Below are 23,244 nucleotides of genomic sequence, written 5' to 3'. Positions count from 1 at the left end.
ATTTGTTTAAAAAAAGTTTCCAAGTAAGGTAAAAAAATGGGTCAAAATTCCGAGAGAAATCAAAATATGTATTTTAACAAAAACGTTTATTTTTGAAGAATATTGAACGCAAAATTGGGCAGTGATTTTTGGGATTTTTGAAAAAGTGTTACAATAATCCATTAAAATGAGTTAAAATTTTGTAGAAAAATCAAATATTTCTGTCCGAACATTTTCCAAGCACATTCGAGCGATTCTATGGCCAAACTGGAATCATGATTTTCTGGACTTTTGATATTGATATTTAACTTACCTATCCAAATGGGTGGGTTAACAATTTCAGGAACAAATCAAAAGATTCCGTCAAAACTCCTTATGAGCATTTAAAAAAAATTCAGCAGCAAATTTGGTTAATTTTTTAGAAAAATATCAACGAACAAAAAATTTACTCAATTTCGAGCTGAAAATTGAAAAATGAATTTTGGAATTTGCAAGATCTTCAAACTGGAAAATTCTCAAACGAATTGTGGAGTTTGCAGGAGCTCCAAACTGCAGAATTCTAAAGTGAATTTTGGAATTTGCAGGATCTCAAAAATCAAAACTATGAAATTCATTTAAAATTTTATAATTTAGAGCTCCTGAAAATTCCGAAATTCATCTGAAAACTTTGCATTTTGGAAGTAGTACATACTGCAAATTCCAATAGGTATTCATTTAAAAATAGTGATATTTGTAGGTCTATGCGAATTCCAAAATTCATTGGATTTCATTGTTTGGAGGTTTTGGGAATGGGAACTCCAAAATTCACTAGAAAATTTTGTAGTTTGAAGCTCCTGCAAACTTTTTCAAGATCTGAAATTCATCTGAAAATTTTGTGGCTTGAAGGTCCTAACTACAAAGTTTTAAAACTAATTTCAGAGTTTGCAGTACTTTCAAACTACAAAATTTTCTGATGAATTTTGGAGTTTGCAGGATTTCTAAACCATGAAATTTTTCAATGAACACTGAAAGATAAATTTAAAAAAGAAGTCAAATACGTATCAAGTAGAATATCAGAATAACTCATTTTTGAACCTCACATAAGACATAAGTATGAATTTGATGCTATCCAATCTCCAATTCTAATTTTTTCGCATACTTTTAGTACATAAAATAAAAAGTAATCGATGCAAAGTGGATAAAAATTTATTGCCATAAATCGAATACGTCCAATAAAGAAGGGCCCAAGTAAAAATTTAGTGTATTGAGAAAAACGCATTCGAAACTTTCACATGAAAATATTTTCATAATAGCTTTAAAATGTGTGGAACTTCTTTTCATTTAAAAAAAACAAAAAAAATGTCGAAAGTAGTCCTTAGATGAATAATATGCAGTCATCAGTCAAATATTCTTTAAAAGGAACGCTGCACTTGAGCCCTTTTTTATTGGACTAATTTTTGAAGAGTATAAAATAATGTAAAAATGTTATTCAAACTACGGAAATCAATTTACACATAAACTAGCTTTATCTATTTTCAGTCCATATTTTGTAATAATTTATTACAAAATATTTTTATTACTAATAAAATAGAAGGTAAAATTTGTGCAATGAAAAAGGGCTCAAGTATGGAGTTATTGAAGTTTGAATACTATTCCAATACTTAATGTGTAGAAAAATCATCCGACTACATATTACTCAAGTATCTGAAGTCTATTTTTGACCATTCTAAGGCAAAATTGTCCACTCAAGTATTGTAAAGGTACCATAAAAATCGTCAAGAAACAATAAGGTTCGCATGATATTTGGCTTTTAGAATTCATTTCGGTCATTTATTTTTAAAAAAGGGCTCAAGTCGACTTAGGCACTTCTAAAATGGACGCGTTCATATTGTACACAAAACACAACATGGTAAAAATTATTATTAAAAATAAAAAATAAATATCTACGAGTACGAGTATAAAATTACTATCCAAGTTTACTTAATTAAATTCTACATTCATATAGTATGTATCAATATTATTGTTCGAATACAAATTTCAACACTTTATACAAGTAATAAAGAACAATACTAAATAACAATAAAAGCTCAATAATGATAAAACAAATAGCCATAGAGTATATCTACTAAGAATAAAATGAGCGATAATATTTAACAGGTAAGAAATAAATAAAGGTCATTTTTCAAAAAAAAAAAAAAAATTGCAATAAATAATAAATAAACGTGCCAGTTTAAAAAATTATTTCTATCGTGAAATCTACATATTTTTAAAAAATATTTCATGAAAAAAAATCACAAAATCACAACACAACATGACAATTAAAGAAAAAAAAATCAATTGTAGTCTACCATACAAAATATACCTGAAAATAAATGCAAAAATTATTTCATCTTTATTCATTATCAAATAGGTACATTTAAAAAAAAATTAACAATTAAGTAGGTATACAGATAAAACGAGTAATAAAATTAGACACATATACAAGAAATCCAACACCAGTAAGTTCTTTCAACTATTGATACCTTTTGAACTAATTTTAAATACTACAAAAAATCAACAAAATGGGTAACCAATAGTTGAAAATTAGTTGTAATAATGGACTCTTTATAAAGCATATTTAATTTTAAACTTATCGCGTATAATTAATTATAAGAAATTAGGACTTCAAGTGACTCGTACTGACGTGAATCATATCTGTAAAAAAACCCATTCAAACAATTTTTTTTTTAATTTTTCAAACAAAAAAAATAGATATACTAATTAAAACTACACACAGGTAAGCAAGAATTCGGAATATTGTACGTAGATAATATTTTACCTCAGTGCTTCTTTGGAATCCTTCTTTTACGAGATTTATCGTTCATATAGTTATTATTATAATTATTATTGTTTACTCCCTCGTACTCCTCGTATTCTTCCTCCTCCCCTTCGTCGGGTTCATTCTCATAATCACCTGCTGAATCTTGAGTCAGTGGTAAGAAGGGAGAAGGCGTAGTGGTAAAAGTAACAACGGTATTTTCCTGTTAGTTTTCAAAAACGCAACACACACAACACACGTGTTAGTTTATTCGCAATTCATTTTTTTCAAAGGAGAATTTTAAGAGTGGAAGCTTGAATTAATCTCACCTTAGGACCTCTCCAACCACAACCTGGTAATGGTAAACCATCTACGCCTATTGGACACGGAGCATCTAATCCAGGCACTCCCTGATCACCTTTATCGCCTTTATCACCTTTTCTGCCGCGTTTTCCAGTCGGACCCTGGAAGAAATGGAAATTTTATTAAGGATAAATGAAAATTTTACTACGATTGTCTAATTTGTATTTAATATCTGCAAAATTTTATTTCAAAATAAGTTTTCGTCGATCAACTCAACATTTTAACAGAAACAGAAAGTATAATTTTGTTAAATACTCTTATTGTTGACTCCCAAAATCAATCGATGCTTCTTTAGAATTATTTTGGATCCTCCAGTGGATTGTTTAATTTTTCCATTCTCGAAAATTTTTAAAAGTCAGAATATAAATTGGAAGTAGCAGAAACGATTTTCAAAAAAAATTTCTAAAATCTCTAGAAAGGGTTAAAAATGTCCCTTTTGCGCCAATTTTACCAAAGTTCAACAATCCAAAAATTCGTTAGAGATTCCGGGATGGCTTGAAATGACCACCAATCAATTTGAGGTAGTAAAAGTATAGGCTGAAACTCAAATTTCAGCTAAATTACCTCCATTTAATAAAATTTTGAGGTTTTTATAAAAATATGTCCAAATTGGAATTTTTAAAAATTCACCATAAAAAAAAATTAGTACTTAGCTAAAATGAATCAATTTTGATTTTAAATATTCAATTATGGTTCATTTTTTCGTTTTTTTTCATTTCTATTTTTTTTTTTTTTTTTTTTTTTAAATCAGAATGTACCTAAAAGGAAATTTTATTTGTAAGAAAACACGCTCTAATTCAACATCTGTTTTAATTTTTCTCGAATCAGACCATAATAAACATCCAATAAATACTTACATAGTCGCCTTTAGATCCTTTATCACCTTTTGGACCCTGTAAAACGTACGAGAAAAACAATTAAAACCCAATAATAACAAATGGAATACTTGAGCAAAAAAATGATGCAAATAATAGCAACACAACGATATTTTTGTAAACGACAAGCATCATAAACATTTATAAGCAGGTCAAGTATGTACATAAGATGACCGAAAAAAAAAAAATAATAATAATTTTTAAAGTCATAACGACCACAATAAAAGAATAGGTAGATAAATATAACGACGAAGCTCGAAAATTAAAAAGCATAATAGGGGGAGCCATGAACGCACAGCAGAAAGGAACACTGCCATCTGCGACGTATACTACAGTACAAAAAGCTACAAATAATTAAATTTCACGAATAAAAAGTATCAGTAAAGCTCTTACTACGAACTACGAAGATAACGTAATTTAAGACGCATTAACAAAATGAAGAAAACGAAAGACACACAAATCTCAACGACAAACCAAAACATAGAAGAACTTAAAAACTACCTATACAAATACAATTGATTCTAAATTATCGATTTAATTTTCTAATTAAAACTATGAATTCAGTTCAAGTTGTGTACCTCAACCCCTGGTATTCCATCTGTGCCCTAAACAAATAGAAAAGTACAATGTAAACAGTCTCTCGTTACAGAGTAAATATTACATAGAAATTGATACCAACTGGTAAGCCCGGGTCACCGCGATCTCCTTTAGCTCCAGGTTCTCCTTGACCTCCCTGCGAATAAATAATCGTAATTAAAATTAAATTTACAAACAATAAAAAAAGGGTAAAAATCAAACTCGTAAATGGGTTCCAGTTACCTTCATTCCATCCAAACCAGGAGGTCCCTAAATGAAAATAAAACAAAAAAACAATTAATTCTTTCGTATTCGAATCGCTCAGTGCTGGGAAAATATCGCAGCGCTGCGAATGAGTATGAGAAAAATTGGTTAAAACCTTTGAAATTTTTTTTTTTTACTCGAGTAGATATTCCGAGAAAATTGAATAAAAAATAAACATTCACAGCGAGCGTTCCCCAAGTTGAAAGTAAATGTGTTGTGTATACGTAGATACTTATGTTTAAATTGAAAATAAATAATGGTATACGTACGTACGTAAGTATCGAAGTATAGAAGAAGAAAAAAAAAGGTTATTTAATTAGCAAATAAAATAAGCGTCAGCGGAAAAATATGATTTAATGGAAAGCAAATCAAGTTGTTCGGTATCGGCATCATACAGAGATTCATCCGTAGCATTCACAGCCTTCCAGCTGTGTATATTTCTTTGACATGTAAGATTCGTACATTTGTATGTTCCCAATGTCAGGCCATTTAAAGCAAAACATGCAAAATGATCATGCCTCTGAATTTTTTTTTTTTGTCTAGGTACCAAAATGTAATAATATCAATTTTATACTATTAAAATAAGTATGTAGGTAATTATAATAAAGAATAGGCCACATCGAAGCTGTCATGTCGAAGAGTTGGTACGTTTCCCAAAAATTTTATCTTCGATTGTCATCTACATATGACATGAGGTAAAATAAGTGATTATCCCGTCATATTATTTTTATTTTTATTACATAAAAAAATGATTAAGTGGCTGGTTTCAAAACTGAACACGATTATTTTTCTCGACATGTGACATGATCTCTCGTCTGTTTAAGAACAACTAATCTTAATTCAAATTCCCAGCTGAACTGATTGTTTTTTTTAGTATAGGTACGTATTTTTAGGTGTATCATTCAAAGTAATATTTTTTTTGCTCAAGTTTGAGTATTAAAATTTATTCGAAAATACAACCACACAAAAGCCAAGACAAAAATGATCGATGAGATCATTTTTTTTACAATTTTTTCGAATCGATGAACTCAAATACGAATTTATAGGAAATCTATTGCTCAATTTTCAAAATTTTATTAAAATCAAATAGGTGTTATGTTAGAATTTCCAAGATGAATTATCATATTCTTCTTTTTAGAAGTTGAAAAGTTATGTACAGGGTGCTCAGAAAATGAAGTCAAAAAAAATTTTAATTTAATTGTCGAATACTTACTATTGAAAAAAAGGTACAAATAGTTTAATAACGCCAAACTTACAAATTGTACTTGCTTTGAATAAAGTTTTAAAAAAAGGACATTTTTCAACTTTTTTTCACCACCTTTCAACTTTCCAACTTTCATTATTCGTCAAGCTGCTGGTTCATTTTCGTAATTAATTTGAAAATCAAGCCAACGAATCACCATTTTTTTTCAAACTCTATTCAACTCCCTCTCCCCTTTCTCGAATTTTCAGTCAATTTTCTTCTTTCCATATTTAATGCCCCTCGAGTTTTTTGAGACAGACAACATGTTCATTCCATGTTTCTTTAAATACCTACTTTAATAGTTAGGTATCAACTCGGTTACAAGCAATTTTTAAAAAATTAAGATCGCATTTTTTCGAACCCCATTAGGTCCTAAATTGGAGCCCTTTTTGGTAAAAATACCCGTCAGGTACTCAAAGATCAAAAATTTCAGTTGAAAAAATTTGCATTCAATTTTTTTAAAAAAGATATCACTCCTCAATTTTTTTAAAATGGGTGCAACACTCAAATGTTTCAAAAAACAAAAATATCCACTTTATCAATATTACATAAGCTAAATTTTAAAATCTGTTATCGATCAATAAACAATACTCTTGCAAACTACTCAATTTGATGAACGAATATTCGAATTGACCATTTGTTAAGACCAATTTAAAATCGGATGATAATTCAGAATACCAAAAATTGTATAACAATTTTTTTTTGTAAAAATTATTGAAAATCAATTTTTTCGAAATTAATTGATTGGACATGAACTCAGAACTGATCGAAGGATTCAAAAATGGGGCAGCTCTTTTCTCCTTAAAATCGATAAAATTAATTTTCAAGAAAAAAAAGTAGGTACCTATCAATTTCTTATCTTTATTCTTTAGACCAAAAAACAGTTTTTAAAAAATGACTGATCAATCGATAAGTATTGGATCATTCAAACTGATTCAAAAACTTATCTTATATCCACAGTTGATTATTTTCCACATAAAAATCAATTTTAATCAATAACTTTCTTTTTTAAAAAAAATGAATAAAATAAAAATAAAATTTACCAAAAAATCGAAAATTTACTGTATGATCGGTTAATGAATTTGTATTAGACACATTAAATATTTGAAGATGAAAATTGATCAAACGCAGCAAGAACTAATACATTTTTAACTCAGTTAGAAAATTGTCATCCAATTTCAAGTGGAAAAAAATTGTACAGGTTAATCGACTCAAATATCAATTGAAATCAAATTGATCGATGCTCAAAAGACCATCAATTCATTCAAAATAAATCGATCTTTCGATTCGATCTTTTTTTTTCAAAAGAAATTAACGCATAATCAAGCAAAAAACACTAATTAGATAGGTACCTACTCAAAAACTGATTATTTTTAATATTCGTAAATTGACTCATTTTGGATCCGAGAAGAACCGAATACGTAACTGAAAAAATGTCCTGATTGAACTGAAAGTTGTTTAAAAAAAAAAAAAACTTTACTGAAACAGCATGTCTTCCACACTTCAAAACCAAATTTTGAATCGTCGAAAATGATATCTGAATTTTTGTTCGATTTTCAATACCTAATAATCGAAATGGCCCACAGGTACAAATTTTTTATTTAAAAAATCAAATCTCGAGGAAGACGCCTAAAAATCGGTTTCTGTACTGCAATCCACTTCTCGAGACGATTTTCGACTATTATCCAGCTGATCTGGGACTCTGGAAGTTTCAGAAAAACTTGATTTTCTCACAGCATAGGATAAGAAGTACTACATAGAAAACCTTTTTCAAAATTTGGTAGGTATGAGTGAAAATCACCTTTATCGCTGAGAATTACCAGAAACTTCTTCACCCTCCCCACATAGCATGCTCGAAAAAATCAATTTTCGCAGGAGAGGTTCAAGATTGGTCTGAAAGTGATCATCATCGATTTGGATTGAAGGAGGGCGAATAATCTTTTTCCATCACTTACAAAAATGGAGGGAAATGAGAAAATCAGCCTCAGAAGCTTAAACATTGGTTCTGGTTTTCCAATGATAGATCAATTTTAATTCTTGAAAATCATTGAATTATTGGATAATATTATGTATTAGGTAAGTAATTATTCAAAATATAGAGAATTTTAGAAGAAATCTTAAAAAACGAATTCACTCTATTTTATAATACATTTAATATCAACTTTGGAGGAGGCTCAGAATAAAATAATAAATAATTGAAAATTCAGAAAATTTACAAAAGTATTAAAAATTTTGGTCTAAAAGTTACAAAAATTATCCAGATTAACAAAAAAAATAATCCAGATTTCAAAAAAAAGAAAAAAGTAACTGATGGATAAATAAAATGTTATTTTGGAATTTTCGCGAAGAAAAAATAAACTTTCAGACACCATTTCAGTTTCAAAGTTTACTCAAAAACTGCTAATTTTTTAAATCAAATTTTCAACATTTATTATGTAATTTCAATTTTATTATTCTCTATGTTTCTCTCATTTTCACTTTTCAACGACCAAACCATCATCAACACAAACCCCCTACCTACCAACCCCCCTCGGCCCTCCATTCATCTCAGCAAAAAGCCATTCCGTTGACTAAATAAAATATTCACATGCAGAAACAATAACTTTATGTATATATAACTTATTAAACTGTACACACATTTACATAATATGTAATTCGAATCTCATATTAATCGTAAAAATAATAGAAAAAAAAAATTATCATCATGACCACATTTATACGAGTAGGTACAAATATACTTGCAAAAAAACCAGTCGAAAACAAAACACGCTGCCTCTCAAAGCAATAAATTGTTTTCGGGTAATAATAATCTTATTACAATAAACTACCATATGCTTAACGGTTAATTTATGATCTTACCACTAATTTGTACTTAAATACGGAAATTTTCCAAGCTTCGAATGCACGGCTATTGCGTAATAAATTTCTTCTTTTTGTTTTTTTTTTTTTTTTGACATCAAAAATAAGTAAAAAGTATAAGTAAGTAAACTACGAGAAAAGTTGTTCTTTCTTCGTCACACACTTTGTTGAAAATTCTTCCAAAAATTAATTACCAGACGAAACAATATAGATATTTTGTAAAAAAAAAAAAAAAAAAAAAAGGGTACGCCTTCAAAATTGTTAAAATTTGTTTTGTTCTTTTCTTTCATGGCTCTTTCTCCATTTTATCGCAAGATATAGGCATATTATTCTTAAATAATACGAACAATTAGGCCTAAAAAAAGGTATACGCGTTAGATAAAAAAAAAAGAAAACAAAAACACAAACACACACACTTAAAACGCATTACACATTACAGTAACATATCTAGAAGTAAATTTTACACATTATACAAGGTATGTTGTAATATAACATGGAAACAAAAAATAATAATAAAGAGGAAACTAGCATGGACGTATTTATGAGATCAACGTACGTTATTAATTCGTCGCAATTAAAAACCCTCAATTTACACCTTTTCTTCCTCGTTTGGTTTCGTTTGACGGGGCGGGGCACAAATCAAAAAAAATACGTACAAACGGAAGAACCGTATAAAAGATGATAATATACTGCAATCAAATATAATGAAAACCCTCGGTAATAGGTAAAAAGAAATTTACATATTATTAGCTTCAATTAGCCGTTATAAAAGCTGGATTGCGCATGCGCAGATATATGTTTTAGCTTCTTTTTTTTTTTACTTATAGTTCTTTTATGGTATTAATAATAATAATATGCGTGTTACTAACAAGCATCCGAGACATGGAGATAATTGCACACCAGATAATGTTCCTCTGTTGTGTTTGGGTATATCTGGAATTATACGAGATCGTTTCGTTGTTCCAAATTGTATGGTATGATTTTTTGGCCACATTCCAATCTAATCTCACACACCGCCTCAATTAATGAATTTTTTTTACCGCTACGTTTTACTCTGTGTTTACGTTCTACAGACACATCCAAGCTAGTTCGAATATAGAGATTAAAAATTTTATACATTTTTACAGGAAAAAAAAAATTTGTAATTTTTCTCAAGTCCACTCTCTACAAAATATTTATTATTTATATTTAATTATACGTACGTATGTACTAATTAACTTACCTTTTTTTTCCTTTTATTAATTACACAATTATTACACGTAATCGTTTGGGGTCTTTTTCAAAAATCAATTTGCAATTTTTTTTATTTTCAAACGTAGTAAGTCGTATTAGTAAAATCAATGTAAAACTGTTAGTACGTATACAAATGGGGTTAAAATTTCATCGTCAAAATAAATTACTTTTTTAAAAAATTCTTTGGTTACACCAAAAAAAAAAAAAATAAAGAAAAAAATCAAAAATTAAAATTCAGTAACTATTGTATATTTATCTGATCGACAAAAAATTCCAAAAAGTCACGATATAACGTATCACTTTTGTTTCAATTTTACCAGAAAATTAAAATAAAAAAATACATCGCGAGATATTACTTTTTTTCAAATAGTTACTGCGAATAAAAATTATTAATATTTAGAAAAAAAAAATAATACGAAGTACGATTTCGCAGAAATCATCGCCGTATTGTTCGAATAATAATGGCTAAATTAATAATTGGTAAGCTGCAGTCTTCACTCGGTTGAAAACAATTTGTTTTTAAGGATAATTAGGTCTTACCAGTGGCCCCGCTTTACCAACTGGACCCAAGTCTCCTCGTATGCCCATTGGACCCTGGTGAAAAAAATTAACGTGCAAAGAAATTAATGTAAACTGCATGTACATATATATCAACACTAAATCATTTCAATAAAAAAAAAATTGAACCAATATTCTACAATCTACATACACAATGTTATGGTGAATCAAATTGACTAGTACAACCCTGATTTGAATTATTTTCGGTGATTCTGAAATTACTCGTTTTAGAAGTTTTCAAAATTCAGCTTGAGAAATTTTTCTACTAAACAAGGTGTGGAAAATTATAAATTTTTTGCAAATGAAGTTCCTTCCATAATATCATAATTTTGAAAAATGAGTGAGGTGTTCGACTTGAAACATTGAAGTATCCATTCACTTTCCCTTAAAAATCAACACTCGTATCGAGCAAATTTCAAAAAAAAAAAAAAAACGCACATGAAGTTGTAATTTTTTGGCCTTCACAGCGTGTTCGGAGCATCCTTACAAAAAAATAGCAAGTGAAATATTTTGAGATCAAAAACTCTGAAATCTGAATCTGAAGAAATACATGAATCATGAAAGCAAAAAATCTCGAAATAAAAAAGTCTCATTATTGAGAAAAAAATTGAAAAAAAATCTCAAAATTGGATTTTGTAAATGTCAAAATTGGAAACTTTTTTGGGATAAAAAGTCGTAAAAGAAAAATCTCGAAGCAAAAAATCTTGAGAAGAGGTTTGAAAACGTAAAACTTTCGAGTCAAATATTTGAGATCAAAAACTCCAAAAGTCTGAATCTGAAGAAAAAAAATCGTAAAATCGTAAAATTTAGAAACACTGAAAAATTTCGTTGAAAAAACATCTTTAAAAGCAAAAGTTTTTGAGATCAAAGTGTCACCATTGAAACTCTTTTTAAGAATGTTGAAATTAGAAATTTCAAAATCAAAAACTTTGGATATGAAAGTCTCAAAAAAAAAAATAGTGAGCCCAAAAGGTTTAAAAATTGAAAAATTTCAAATGAAATATCTTGAGATCAAAAACTCTGAAAGTCTGAATCATGAAGAAAAAAAATTATAAAATGGAAAAATTAAGAAACACTGAACATTTTTTTTGAAAAAACATCTCAAAAGCAAAAGAATTTGAGATCAAAGTCCTACCATTGAAAATCTTTTTAAGAATGTTGAAATTAGAAATTTCAAAAAAAAACTTTCAAGGAGAAAAATTCTTGAAAAAAATCTCAAAATCAAAAACTTTGGATAATAAAAGTCTCTCAAAAAAAAAAGTGAGCCCAAAAGGTTTAAAAATTGAAAAATTTCAAGTGAAATATTTTGAGATCAAGAACTCTGAAAGTCTGAATCTGAAGAAAAGATCATAAAATCGGATAATTTGAATAAGAAACACTGGAAAATTTCGTTGAAAAATATCTTCAAAAGCAAAAGATTTTGAGATCAAAGTGTCACAATTGAAAATCTTTTTAAGAATGTTGAAATTAGAAATTTCATAAACTTTCAAGAAGAAAAATTCTAGAAAAAAAATCTCAAAATCGAAAACTTTGGATATAAAAGTCTCAAAAAAAAAAGTGAGCCCAAAAGGTTTAAAAATTGAAAAATTTCGAGAGAAATATTTTGTGATCAAAAACTCTGAAAGTCTAAATCTCAAGAAAAAAAATCATAAAATCGAAAAATTTAGAAACATTGAAATTTTTTTTTTGAAAAAACATCGCAAAAGCAATAGATTTTGAGAACACAGTCTCACCATTGAAAATCATTTTGAAAATGTCAACATTAGAAATTTCAAAAAAACTTTCAGGTCAAAAAATCTTGAAAGAAATGTTCAAATCAAAAACATAATTGGACAGAAGTGAAACCAAAAGTTTCAAATATTAAAAAATTTCGAGTGAAATATTATGAAATCAAAAGCTTTGAGTCTAAATCTGAAGAAAAAAAGTCATGAAATCGAAAAAATTTTAAAACCACATAAATTGTCTCAAAATTGAAAAAAAAAAATATTGAGATTTTAGTCTTAAAATTGAGAACTCTTTTTGTAGAAATGTCAAAATGAAAAATTTTAGAACTTTAAGATCAAAATACTTTGGAAGAAAAATTTCAAATCAGAAACTCTGCAGACGGAAATTTTAAACACAAAAAAATTCGAGAAAATGAAAAAATTTCTCAAGATTGAAAAATCTGAAAGTATGTATCATTTTGAGATCAAAAAATATCAAAATTGAAAACTTCGGAGAGAAAAATCGAAAAATAAGAAATTGTGAGATCAAAATATGTATCACAATCTTGAGATTAGAGACTCCGAAAAGAAGGCTGCAGATGTTTCAATTTTGCCCAACATTTTTAAGATCTCTTCTGGTGAGTTGAGTATGATTAGAGACTGTCATAATATCCCCTTTGACCATCGTGAGGATAGAAGGTGAGAGGAAAGTTTCAAGGGTTATGTTCAGTTCCAATTTTTCGTTTCAGTATCTGACCCTTTCCTTCTGAGAGAAGAGATTTGAAATCAATTATCAAGAAATTCATCCTGGAATTTATGAACGAATTTTATAGAATCTTGAAAGGGTTTGCAGCTAAAAAAAATAAGTCTAAATTTGATGACCAGAATAAAAATTTTTAGAATCAAAACTTTTCAACCTCCAGAATCAGACTTTCACAATTTCGAGTCATTCTGGAGCCTAGATTGGCTCATGAGTCGAAAATTAAGTCACAACTCGCTTTTTAGCAGCCAAACTTAATTTCTAAAAATTCTAGAAAAATCTAAAATTACGCTGGAGGCTCCAGAATGGCTAGAAATGAGGTATGATCTTGACTCGTATAAGTTATGGATCAAAATTGCATTAAAAATAGACAATGGACTCACTGTCTTCGGTAAACGTTTCAAAAAACTTTCCAAACTCAAATAATGCAGAACCAAATCACACCCTACAATAAATTTAATTTTTTGGGGTGGGGTGGAGGGTTCAAGATTCATGAAAGGGTAAGTAATTTAGTGTATCAAAATTAACCAAGATTGAAGCACATTAATATTTGTACTTCCAAGATTTAAAAACTAGTCAAGTACATACTATACTTATCTAAAGATCTGAACCTATATTGACATATCTAAAGTACTTACTGGTAAACCCATTGGTCCCGGATCTCCTCTACTTCCTTTGTCGCCCTGAAAATTAAATTTTTAAATAAGATACGAGTACCTTAAGCGTCAATGCTTAATCGCAATTCAAGTATGCTTGGATCTAATCAGATCTGATTTGATTATATTGGATCCAGATAAGGACCAAGTCTGATCGAATCCAAGGGTAGATACGATTTCATCTTTTCAAATTGGCAATTTCCTGATCTGATCAGATCCAAAAAAAATTTCAATCTAGTTCTTCAGAGTACTACATAAAAAAAAAACTAATCCAATTCAAACTCAACTTACCCTTTCTCCTTTCGAACCATCTAATCCTCTATCACCTTTAATTCCTGGCGGACCTTGTAAACCAGGTGGACCCGGTATTCCAGGAGGTCCTGGAGGTCCAACCATCACATGCTGCTGTGTAAATCATCGATAAAAATCAATATCCATCTGCATACACATACAGTGCATCTCCCAAACCAACAAAATCATAGATCAGATACATACCGGTGGTTCCGCCACTAACATACTATCATAGGCAGCATCTCCTTGGAACTGTTGCTAAAAAATCAAACAAACGAGAAAAAAGGAGCGAGATCAATTACACGTTGTTTTTTTTTTACTCATTTTACATACACGATCGAGTAAACAATATAGAGCAATAATGCTTCGGCTTACTTGTCTTCTTCTTATCTTCTTATTATTATATTTCTGGATGAAACGAACAAGTGTGAGAGAGAGAGAAAGGAAAAAAAACAGTAAACCATTAAAATCGATTATAGCCGTTGGGTAAATTGCTACGTCCAGGATATATTATAAATCTACTTACAGATTCGCCTTTATCTCCTTTTTCTCCTTTGGTACCCGGGTATCCCTACACAAACAGGGTAAAAATATTAAAACTTAATGACGTATACACATGGATAGGATAGGTAAAGTTTAAGTACGTGCACGAAAACACTATACAAATAAGTGTATACGTTTATGGTAAGTATACTCTATACACATAATATGTATGTACGTAGTGTACACAGCATCATGTGTAAATACATACACGAGTTAAGTAAACGCAGACGCGCGAGCGTCTTTTTTAGCATAGAGTACTTTATATTATACACAAATGAACACGTCGCGCGAGCTGCGAAGACGAAGACGACATCATAACATAATACTATCATAGCGTGGAAAAACTTGAGCTGTATATTTCGAGTACACTTGTACGTGACAGATTTAAGTTCAACAGACATTCGGCTTTTATTATTATTTGTACACACACACTATACGAGTACACCAAGCGACAAACAGGAGGACACAACACATCGCAAAACAAATGTACAAGAGCATCAGCCACGTTTAACGTCGTTTATTCGGCGAACTTTCTGATCCCTTATTAAAAGAAAAAAAAAAGTTGCCGGAGACGAAAACACAACTCTTCTCGAAAATTATCCCAAGTGTACTCGTGTAATATACGTAGGTTTCTTTCAAGTTGAACCCGAAAGTCCGCAGCTTCGCACGAATCGTCATCGCGTCACGAGCAGCGAATTGTTTCCAATAGGGACCTGTATCATTAATAGGTTGAAACTAGAAAAGCGTGACTTACTGGAGGTCCAGGTAATCCAGGAGGACCCATTAAGCCGGGTGGTCCGATATCACCATAGTCTCCTTTATCACCTCTTGGTCCGGATGCACCCTGTGAAACATGTTCCAATTATATTTAGCCAGTATCAAAAAATGAATCAAGTTTAAGCCGAAGGGAAAAACTTTTAATTGTGGATATAATTTCGGGTGTTTGATAAACGAAGAAGACATATCTATTTTTTTTTTTTTTTTCAAGAGCATACATTCGAATGGAAGTGTATGAACTTAATGTAGGAATAAAACTTATACAATTTGGTTCAAAATTACGTCCTCAGTGGAAATATGTATGAAAAAAAATAAACTTTGAAAACCTGCAGAAAATAACGTCAGCACATTAGGGCTGATTTCAAAAACAAAAAAAAAAAAAAAAGGCAGAGGATTCTGACCAAATTTAGTGGAGACCTTCATTTTGAGTCGAAAGTCACCCAGAAATTTTAGCTTCGGAAGGTTCTCCGAAGACGAAATGTATTTCGGTTCTTTAAGAGGGGACATTTTTCAGGAAAATCATAAATTTGGGGGAAAATGACCCAGTTCTAAAAGATATAGTATTTAAAATTCTGCGCCGACCTAGGCCAATTGCCATCAAAATCCAAGACCACGTTTAGGGTTCCATTGAGGGGCTAAAAAATTTCAAATCACCAATTCCTGGGTAAATTCATATTTTGAAAAAAAAATTTCAACAATTATGCAAAACTTAGCGAGAGATATAATTCCTGAATGCCAATGTTTTGGTACCTAAGCACCATTATTGCCAACTTGGAAAACATTTTTCTCGATTTTTTTGAGATTAGCAAAAATGACCAAAAAACTGCTACCATTGTTTTCTCCAGTTTTTTTTCTTTAAAAAAAAAAAAAATGAACTAGCTAACAAGGAAATTTTTGGAACTGGCAGTATCCGTTTTGAACGAAACTTGGCTAAATCGAAAGATCATGTCCCGAAAACCCATTTAATGACAATTTTTGTATACAGTATGACACAGAAGTAGTGCCCGGTGGCTTTTATTTCTAAGTGGAAAGAGCTAGAGAGATGAATGAAGCGACGTTGAGTAGGGAAAAATAAGGGCTTTCAAAAGCAACCTTGAAAATTTCAGGCCCACGAACGGGTGTCCACAAATTGAAAAACCGGTTTGGTCAAAAACTTCAAACTGGTTCTTATTGGCGCAATGTATTCTACACACCAAGGCGACAAAAACGTGATATGAATTTTTTGAAACCGGTTCGTTAATTTGCAACCAGTTAACAAAAAATACCCAAAAATTGTAGATAGAGAAAAAAGTTTGGAACAAAAGTTGTAGAGCGAGAAAAATTACACAATTCTGTCTAATCACATTTTGAAACCGGTTCACTGGTTCGCATTTAGCAACCAGTTTTTGACAATCACCTAAAAATTGAAGATAGAGAAAAATGCTTGAAACAAAAGTTGTAGAGCGTGAAAAATCGAACCATTTTCGCTGATCGGATTTTGAAACTGGTTCATTAATTTGCAACCAGTTATCAAAATTATCTAAAAATTGGAGAACGAGAAAAAAGCTTGAAACAAAAGTTGTAGAGCTCGAAAAATTACACAATTCTGTCTAATCAGATTTTGAAACCGGTTCATTGGTTCGCATTTAGCAACCAGTTTTTGACAATCACCTAAAAATTGAAGACAGAGAAAAATGCTTGAAATAAAAGTTGTAGAGCGTGAAAAATTGAACCATTTTTGCTGACCGGATTTTGAAAATGGCTAATTAACTTACAATCAGGTAACTTTTGATGGCTTGCTGCAACTTAATGAACCGGTTTCAAAATCTGATCAGCAAAAATGGTTCAATTTTTCACGCTCCACAACTTTAGTTTCAAGCATTTTTCTCTATCTTCAATTTTTAGGTGATTGTCAAAAACTAGTTGCTAAATGCGAACCAATATAAAAACCAGTTTGAATTTTTTGACCAAACCGGTTTTTCAATTTGTGGACACCCTGTGCATGGGCCTGGAATTTTCAAGGTTGCTTTTGAAAGCCCTTATTTTTCCCTACTCAACGCCGCTTCATTCATCTCTCTAGCTCTTTCCACTTGGAAATAAAAGCCACCGGGGCACTACTTCTGCGTCATACTGTATTTTCAGCGATACATTTCTGAAGAAAATTTTCATTATTAGGTATTATTATTTATTGGCGAAATTGAAAATTTGCTGGAGGATTAAAAAAAGTACGATTAAGATTGTTTTTAGTCGGTGGCAGTAGACCTTCTTCAAAAATTTGATTTTTTTACTTTTTTTTGAATTCAAAAAATTAGTTAAAAATTCACGAGTTGGTGGTGTAGACCTTCAAAAATATGATTTTTCTACTTTTTTTGGAATTTAAAAAATTAGTCAAAGATTCACGAATCAATAGTAATAAACCTTCCTCAAAAATTTGATTTTTTCATTTTTTTTGGAATTTGAAAAAATTAGTCAAAAATTCACTTTTGAACTGGCACTCCTAAAATTTCACGGTAACCACCCAAAACGGTCAACAGGGTTCCCAATACTAAGCACTGATCAAAATTGTAGGTTCTAAATTAAATTTTCAACACCTCCAGAACGATATGAAATTTCTGGAGAAATTTGAGAACTCGCTGGAGGCTCCAAAATGGCCCAAGACTAGTAAATGTTGGAAGTTGAATTGAATAAATTATTCACATTGGTTCACTTTGCTCCAAAAAATGCATATTTCTCGAAAAACTTAGGTATAAAACACCCTTGAAACAGCTGTTTGGAATTTTTTTTGAATTTTTTGAATTTTCAACATTCTTCAAAAATCCAAAAATGAACTTCTGCTCTTAAAATTTTGGTTAGAGAGATGGTTTTAGGACAACGTTGTTTTTTTTTCATTTAGCTTGGTCTTGTTCAATAAGGAAAGTATGAGTTCAAAAGGTTCCCTTTGTAAGGTTCATTTTCGACCCTTCCAAAATAATTTTTGAAAACGTTCTAGGGGCTCCAGAATGGTCCAAGAATGATTGTTTTGAAGTTGAAAGGATAAAAAGCAAAGAGTTATTCCTATCAGTTCATTATTTTTTTTGAAAAAATAATTTTTATGAAATAGTAAAAAATTAGCCATAAGAGCAGCTTTTCTCGATTTCTGGAATTTTCAAAAATTCAAAAATGAACTTCGGTTCAGCACCGGAAATCTTGGTTATAGGTAGTGCCACCGACGGGGGGGGAGAAGGTTGAGGGAATTTTCTTCGGGCCCACGTTTTCCAGAAAGCTCGTGCTTTTAAAAAAAATTTGAATTTCATTTTCAGAAAAGAAATGTAAACGTCATTTTTGAAAATAAAACGAAAACTTCATTCTTCAACAGAAAATAAATTAAGAAAATCAATTTCAATTTCGACTCAGTATCCGGGTAAGTATGGGGAAAAGGTTGGACAAGCTGAGATCAAAACTAAAAAACTTCATCAAAACGCGATTGAAAAATGGGCAGTTTTTTCCATTTTTAAAGCAAAAAAAAAAGGGAACGAAAGTAACCTTGAACTAAAAATTATGATAAAATTACTTTCAAAATCCTCTGGAACGATGCCTAAATTTTTTTTCTACAAATTTTACATAATTTTGTACAGTTTTTTTCATGTGGGTATCTTACTTATCTATATCTTATTGTCATCCAAATTAAATACAACTACAAGTAATCTAACATCAGTCTCGATCTTCTTACCGGTATTCCGGGAGGACCTTGAGGACCTGGAATTCCATCAGTGCCTGCTAATCCTGGTACGCCTGGTTCTCCTTTATCACCTATAAATTTAAATTAGCTCGAGTTAACTTCATTAAGTACTTACTCGACTCGACAAAGAAGTATGTAATTCGGTACAATAATTGATTTGAAGAAATAATAAAACATCAAAGAAACATGGAAAAGTGTAGGTGGTTGTAAGTTGGTGTATAGAGGACGTGTATGTATACTGTATATTGACTATTGGTGCCACAGGGTGTTCGTAAAATATGTACAGCAAAATGTGTCATACTTACAAAATGTGGTCAATGGTGAAGTTGGTTATCGGGTGAACGTAAAAAAAATCCAGTGCTACCACAAAAGTTAATACAAAGCCAAAAACTAAATTGCGATACAAAAAATTAAAAGAATAACCGACACCTTACAAAGATAAAAATAAAAAATACACGAAATAAAAACAAATCGAGTATTTACCGTACAACTTTGGTAGCCTACCTATTTCATCTAATTACGACAGAGTCAAGCCTAAAAAGTAATGATATTTGAAAAAAAAACCTCTAAGAGGTGAAACGATCCCTTATTTTAATCAAAAATTAAAGAGGGGAGCATTTTTTTTTGGATTTGAACCATCAATTTTTTTTAAAAACGACTTACAGCGCGTCGAGGGTACCCAGTCCAAATATTCACATACCCCCCCCCCCAATTCAGAAAAAAACCTCAACACTTTTCACAGATTCAACAAACCAGCCAAAATTTTGAAAATCATGATCAACAGGAGAATGGATAGCTAATAAAGGAACCACTCAAGGTGTCCTCCTCCAATATGATCTGAAACACTCATAATCAAAACTTCAGCCAGCCAAGTTGATTTTTCAATTCTTGACAATGTTTCCCAGCCGAAAAGTGCAATTTTCTGATCTTTTTTTAATGTATGTACTTCATCAGAAAAATTGAAAATAATATCGACTTTTGCAAAACCAGATTCCACAATTTCTGGTCACTTTGGAGCCTTCAATGATTTATCAATTTCTCTACAATTTTTAAATGCCTGAAGAGAGCAAGGAAATTAATATGAGCAGCTAAACATCAAGTTCTGACTTATTTTCGACCTGGGGCGATTTCTATCTCGACATCTCAAGTTTGGTGAAGAATCGCCGAATAAAAAAACACTCGAAGTGCTCACCTGGAAATCGCCTCTAGCTCGTAAAAATGTCAATACTGAACCAGAATTCGATTTTTAGCAGCCTAAATCAATTTTCAAGCTTTCTAGAGAAATTGAAAAGTTCTGGAAAAATTGAAAACCACGCTCGAGGCTCCAGAATGGCTGGAGAAATATGATTGAATTCGAGAACTGATTTTCATAATTTACACCTTGAAAGAAATAAACACAAAATTCAGAAAATTGCAATTTTTGATTTTTTAAAAATTCGCCAAAAATCAAAAAAATTAATTTGAACAGCCAATTTTTTTTAAATCGCATTTTCGTTCATTATCAATTTTAATAAGTTTAAAAAATCACAAATGGCCATTCAAAAAAAAAAAATTAAAATTAAAATATTTCAGATTTTTTTCCAACCTACAAAACTAATTTCAAATGCACAAGAATCCTACTTTCAATAGCACTACGAGGAAAAAAATAATTCAAAACAAAATTCTACAAAATAATCCAAATTCATTCCTAAAACATAGGTAAGTACTCGTATTTTCAAAATCCTACAAATGACATCTTACACAATATAACAAAATTACAAAATAATAAATTACCAATACCTTTTTTTTCAAAATTAAAAAAGCTCGTTAATCAAGTCAACCATGCGAAAGATCTAATAAAAGCAGCAAATGTTACGTATCGTGCATATTCCAGACAAGAGTTAGGTATAAAAAAGACCAAATTTAGTCCAGCTCAATTTTTTCAACTCAAAATTTCAAATCATGATAAATCAAAATGAGCATTTATAGAATTGAATTTCCAAAAAATGCAGGCTTCAAAAATGTAAAAACATGCCAGGCTTCTGCGCAACCTTTCAATAATATCATTTTAGATCATGCTTTTGAAAAAAAGAGTATGTATACATTTTTTTTTAAAATCAAAACAACTTCGATAACTTTTTTAAAAAAAATTCATTCAAATGAAAAAGTTGACTTAGGAAGAAGAAGAAAAAAGAACCATGATCACCTTACCCTTTTCCCGCGCTTGCCTCTGGCTCCTTTTTCGCCTGGTAAGCCTGGTGGCCCAACAGGACCCGCATCACCTTTATCACCTTTGACTCCTTCGGGGCCTTTTAAAAAAATACCACTACTACTCACACACGTGTTTTTCCAAACTAATCAAACATGCAAGCTTAAAAAATACGCTTCTACTAAAACCAAAAACCAAAAAAAGAGGGGCAAAAGAAACTACGCTGTCACCGTAATCGAATTATAAGAAAACGTTATAAGCGTGATTTCAAATCTGGTAAGTATGGTTATGGTACAAAAAAAATTGGGGTGAAAATTGCGTGAAGTGAATAGTAGAGAATTTCGAATCGACAGTAATCTAATAAAATAATATTCTGTTCAATGACACGTACCTGGAGGTCCAGGAGGACCAGGAGGACCTTCGATTATACCAGTTGAGAATTTATCGCCTTTGAACGTCGCAGTCAACCCTCTGTCTCCTTTATCGCCTTTATCACCCTGTAAATCAAACATTTCAAAATTAATTATTTTGTTGATTTTTTTTTATCTCTGTGGAGAGTCTTCAAAGGGGGGGGGGGAGGGGGGATCATTCTTACTTTGGGTCCGGCCGGTCCAATAACGCCAAGTTCTCCTTTAGGGCCAGGTAATCCTGGAGCACCTGTATCACCAGGTAGGCCAGGCTCGCCAGGAGGTCCTGGTCTTCCATCGTGTCCTTGAGGTCCAGCAACACCTTGTACGCCCGGAGGTCCCGGGGGTCCAGGTTCGCCCGGTTCACCCTACACAACACGAATTCCAATTAAATAACATCGTAATGGAGCCCTCACTTTCATTAACTCCTTCCAATAAACACCGAGTTAACCCACAGTTAACTACTCACATGCAAAATTTTCAAGCAATCTACAAAGCGTCGTTATTAATTTAGCAAAAAGCTTCAAAAAGAAAACAAAAAATAAATTCGCGTAAATAAAGAAAAGGTTTCTCATTTGAAATTCCCAACTTTTAGTATACAAAGGTATTCCCCCCTCGTCCCTTCTCATCCCATCCAAAAAAAAGAAACGACAATTCGCGACCATGGAACCATAACGTCCTCTAAAGTCGACTAATTCTAATCGTAAAATTACCCCCGAAAAAAGTTCTCTCAATGGCAAGTGTTCATTTACAACGTCGGTAATTACCAAACTTTCGACATTATGATTCCAAAACTCGTGACCGCTGCCACCGTTTTTTAAAACTAAGGTAGAGATACGATATTATACAGATGCAGTAAGTACAATGACATTTGTCAAAGCGAACTGCACGATCGTTAAAATTTAGATTTTCTTTCGAGCTTTTTTTTTTTACTATTTTGAAAGAGGTAAAAAAAAACTTTTTAAGCTGTTTTTTTGTTTTTGTTTAAAGGGTGCGAGCAAGCCTTCGTGTTTGATTTTATAATTCGTATTCAAACTTACTTTCAGCAATACGATACTTTCAGCCGAAATATTATGGCCTTGCTCTTGTAAACTCTAAAATCATCAAAACCTTTACGTTATTCATACACCAATCACCGTGAAAAAAATTCAAGGCTTTCCATTATCCGACAAAGTGGCCCAGTTACATATTTCACCCCCTTCATCTACCCTCGAAAAGTAATTTTTCCAAATATACGCAAGCAATTGAAAAATGCTTCGGTAACACAATGAAAAGAAGAGAAAAAAAAACTACAATTTTCATACAAATGAAGAAAAAAAAGCGATACAAGGCCACTTTGTGCTAAAATAAAATATAAAAGAATCAAAGAAAAAAAAATTCAAATTAAAACATAATTATTCGTATTTAAGAAGGGAAAAAAACATCGCTTCAATAGGCAATACAACGCACTAAATTTAATCACTGAACGAAGAAGCCTTTTGTAATGTAGTCTCGAA

The 23,244-nt window shown here is 31.0% G+C and overlaps 1 protein-coding gene across 9 annotated transcripts in view; it reads right to left on the bottom strand.

Moving 5' to 3' along the window:
- Positions 1 to 1,148: 1,148 nt before the first annotated feature.
- The window catches only part of LOC135841990 (collagen alpha chain CG42342), a 434,760-nt gene continuing 412,664 nt past the window's right edge, over positions 1,149 to 23,244 (bottom strand). For 6 of the 9 annotated variants that reach the window (XM_065359244.1, XM_065359246.1, XM_065359248.1 and 3 more), the window contains 18 exons: positions 22,789 to 22,842; positions 21,937 to 22,116; positions 21,733 to 21,838; positions 19,145 to 19,224; positions 15,434 to 15,523; positions 14,663 to 14,707; positions 14,512 to 14,544; positions 14,341 to 14,394; positions 14,137 to 14,250; positions 13,828 to 13,872; positions 10,709 to 10,762; positions 4,813 to 4,839; positions 4,673 to 4,726; positions 4,572 to 4,598; positions 3,976 to 4,011; positions 3,085 to 3,219; positions 2,777 to 2,978; positions 1,149 to 2,652 (listed from right to left, as the gene is read on the bottom strand). In XM_065359244.1, coding sequence (XP_065215316.1) covers positions 2,778 to 2,978; positions 3,085 to 3,219; positions 3,976 to 4,011; positions 4,572 to 4,598; positions 4,673 to 4,726; positions 4,813 to 4,839; positions 10,709 to 10,762; positions 13,828 to 13,872; positions 14,137 to 14,250; positions 14,341 to 14,394; positions 14,512 to 14,544; positions 14,663 to 14,707; positions 15,434 to 15,523; positions 19,145 to 19,224; positions 21,733 to 21,838; positions 21,937 to 22,116; positions 22,789 to 22,842 — 1,335 coding nt within the window. In that variant the 3' untranslated portion in view covers positions 1,149 to 2,652; position 2,777. The remainder of the gene's footprint in view (positions 2,653 to 2,776; positions 2,979 to 3,084; positions 3,220 to 3,975; positions 4,012 to 4,571; positions 4,599 to 4,672; positions 4,727 to 4,812; positions 4,840 to 10,708; positions 10,763 to 13,827; positions 13,873 to 14,136; positions 14,251 to 14,340; positions 14,395 to 14,511; positions 14,545 to 14,662; positions 14,708 to 15,433; positions 15,524 to 19,144; positions 19,225 to 21,732; positions 21,839 to 21,936; positions 22,117 to 22,788; positions 22,843 to 23,244) is intronic. The other 3 variants (XM_065359245.1, XM_065359247.1, XM_065359252.1) reach the window with 3 other exon arrangements.

Source organism: Planococcus citri, chromosome 3 (genome assembly GCF_950023065.1).
Source record: "Planococcus citri chromosome 3, ihPlaCitr1.1, whole genome shotgun sequence".
NCBI lineage: Eukaryota > Metazoa > Arthropoda > Insecta > Hemiptera > Pseudococcidae > Planococcus > Planococcus citri.
This window is presented reverse-complemented; position numbering and strand designations above follow the sequence as displayed.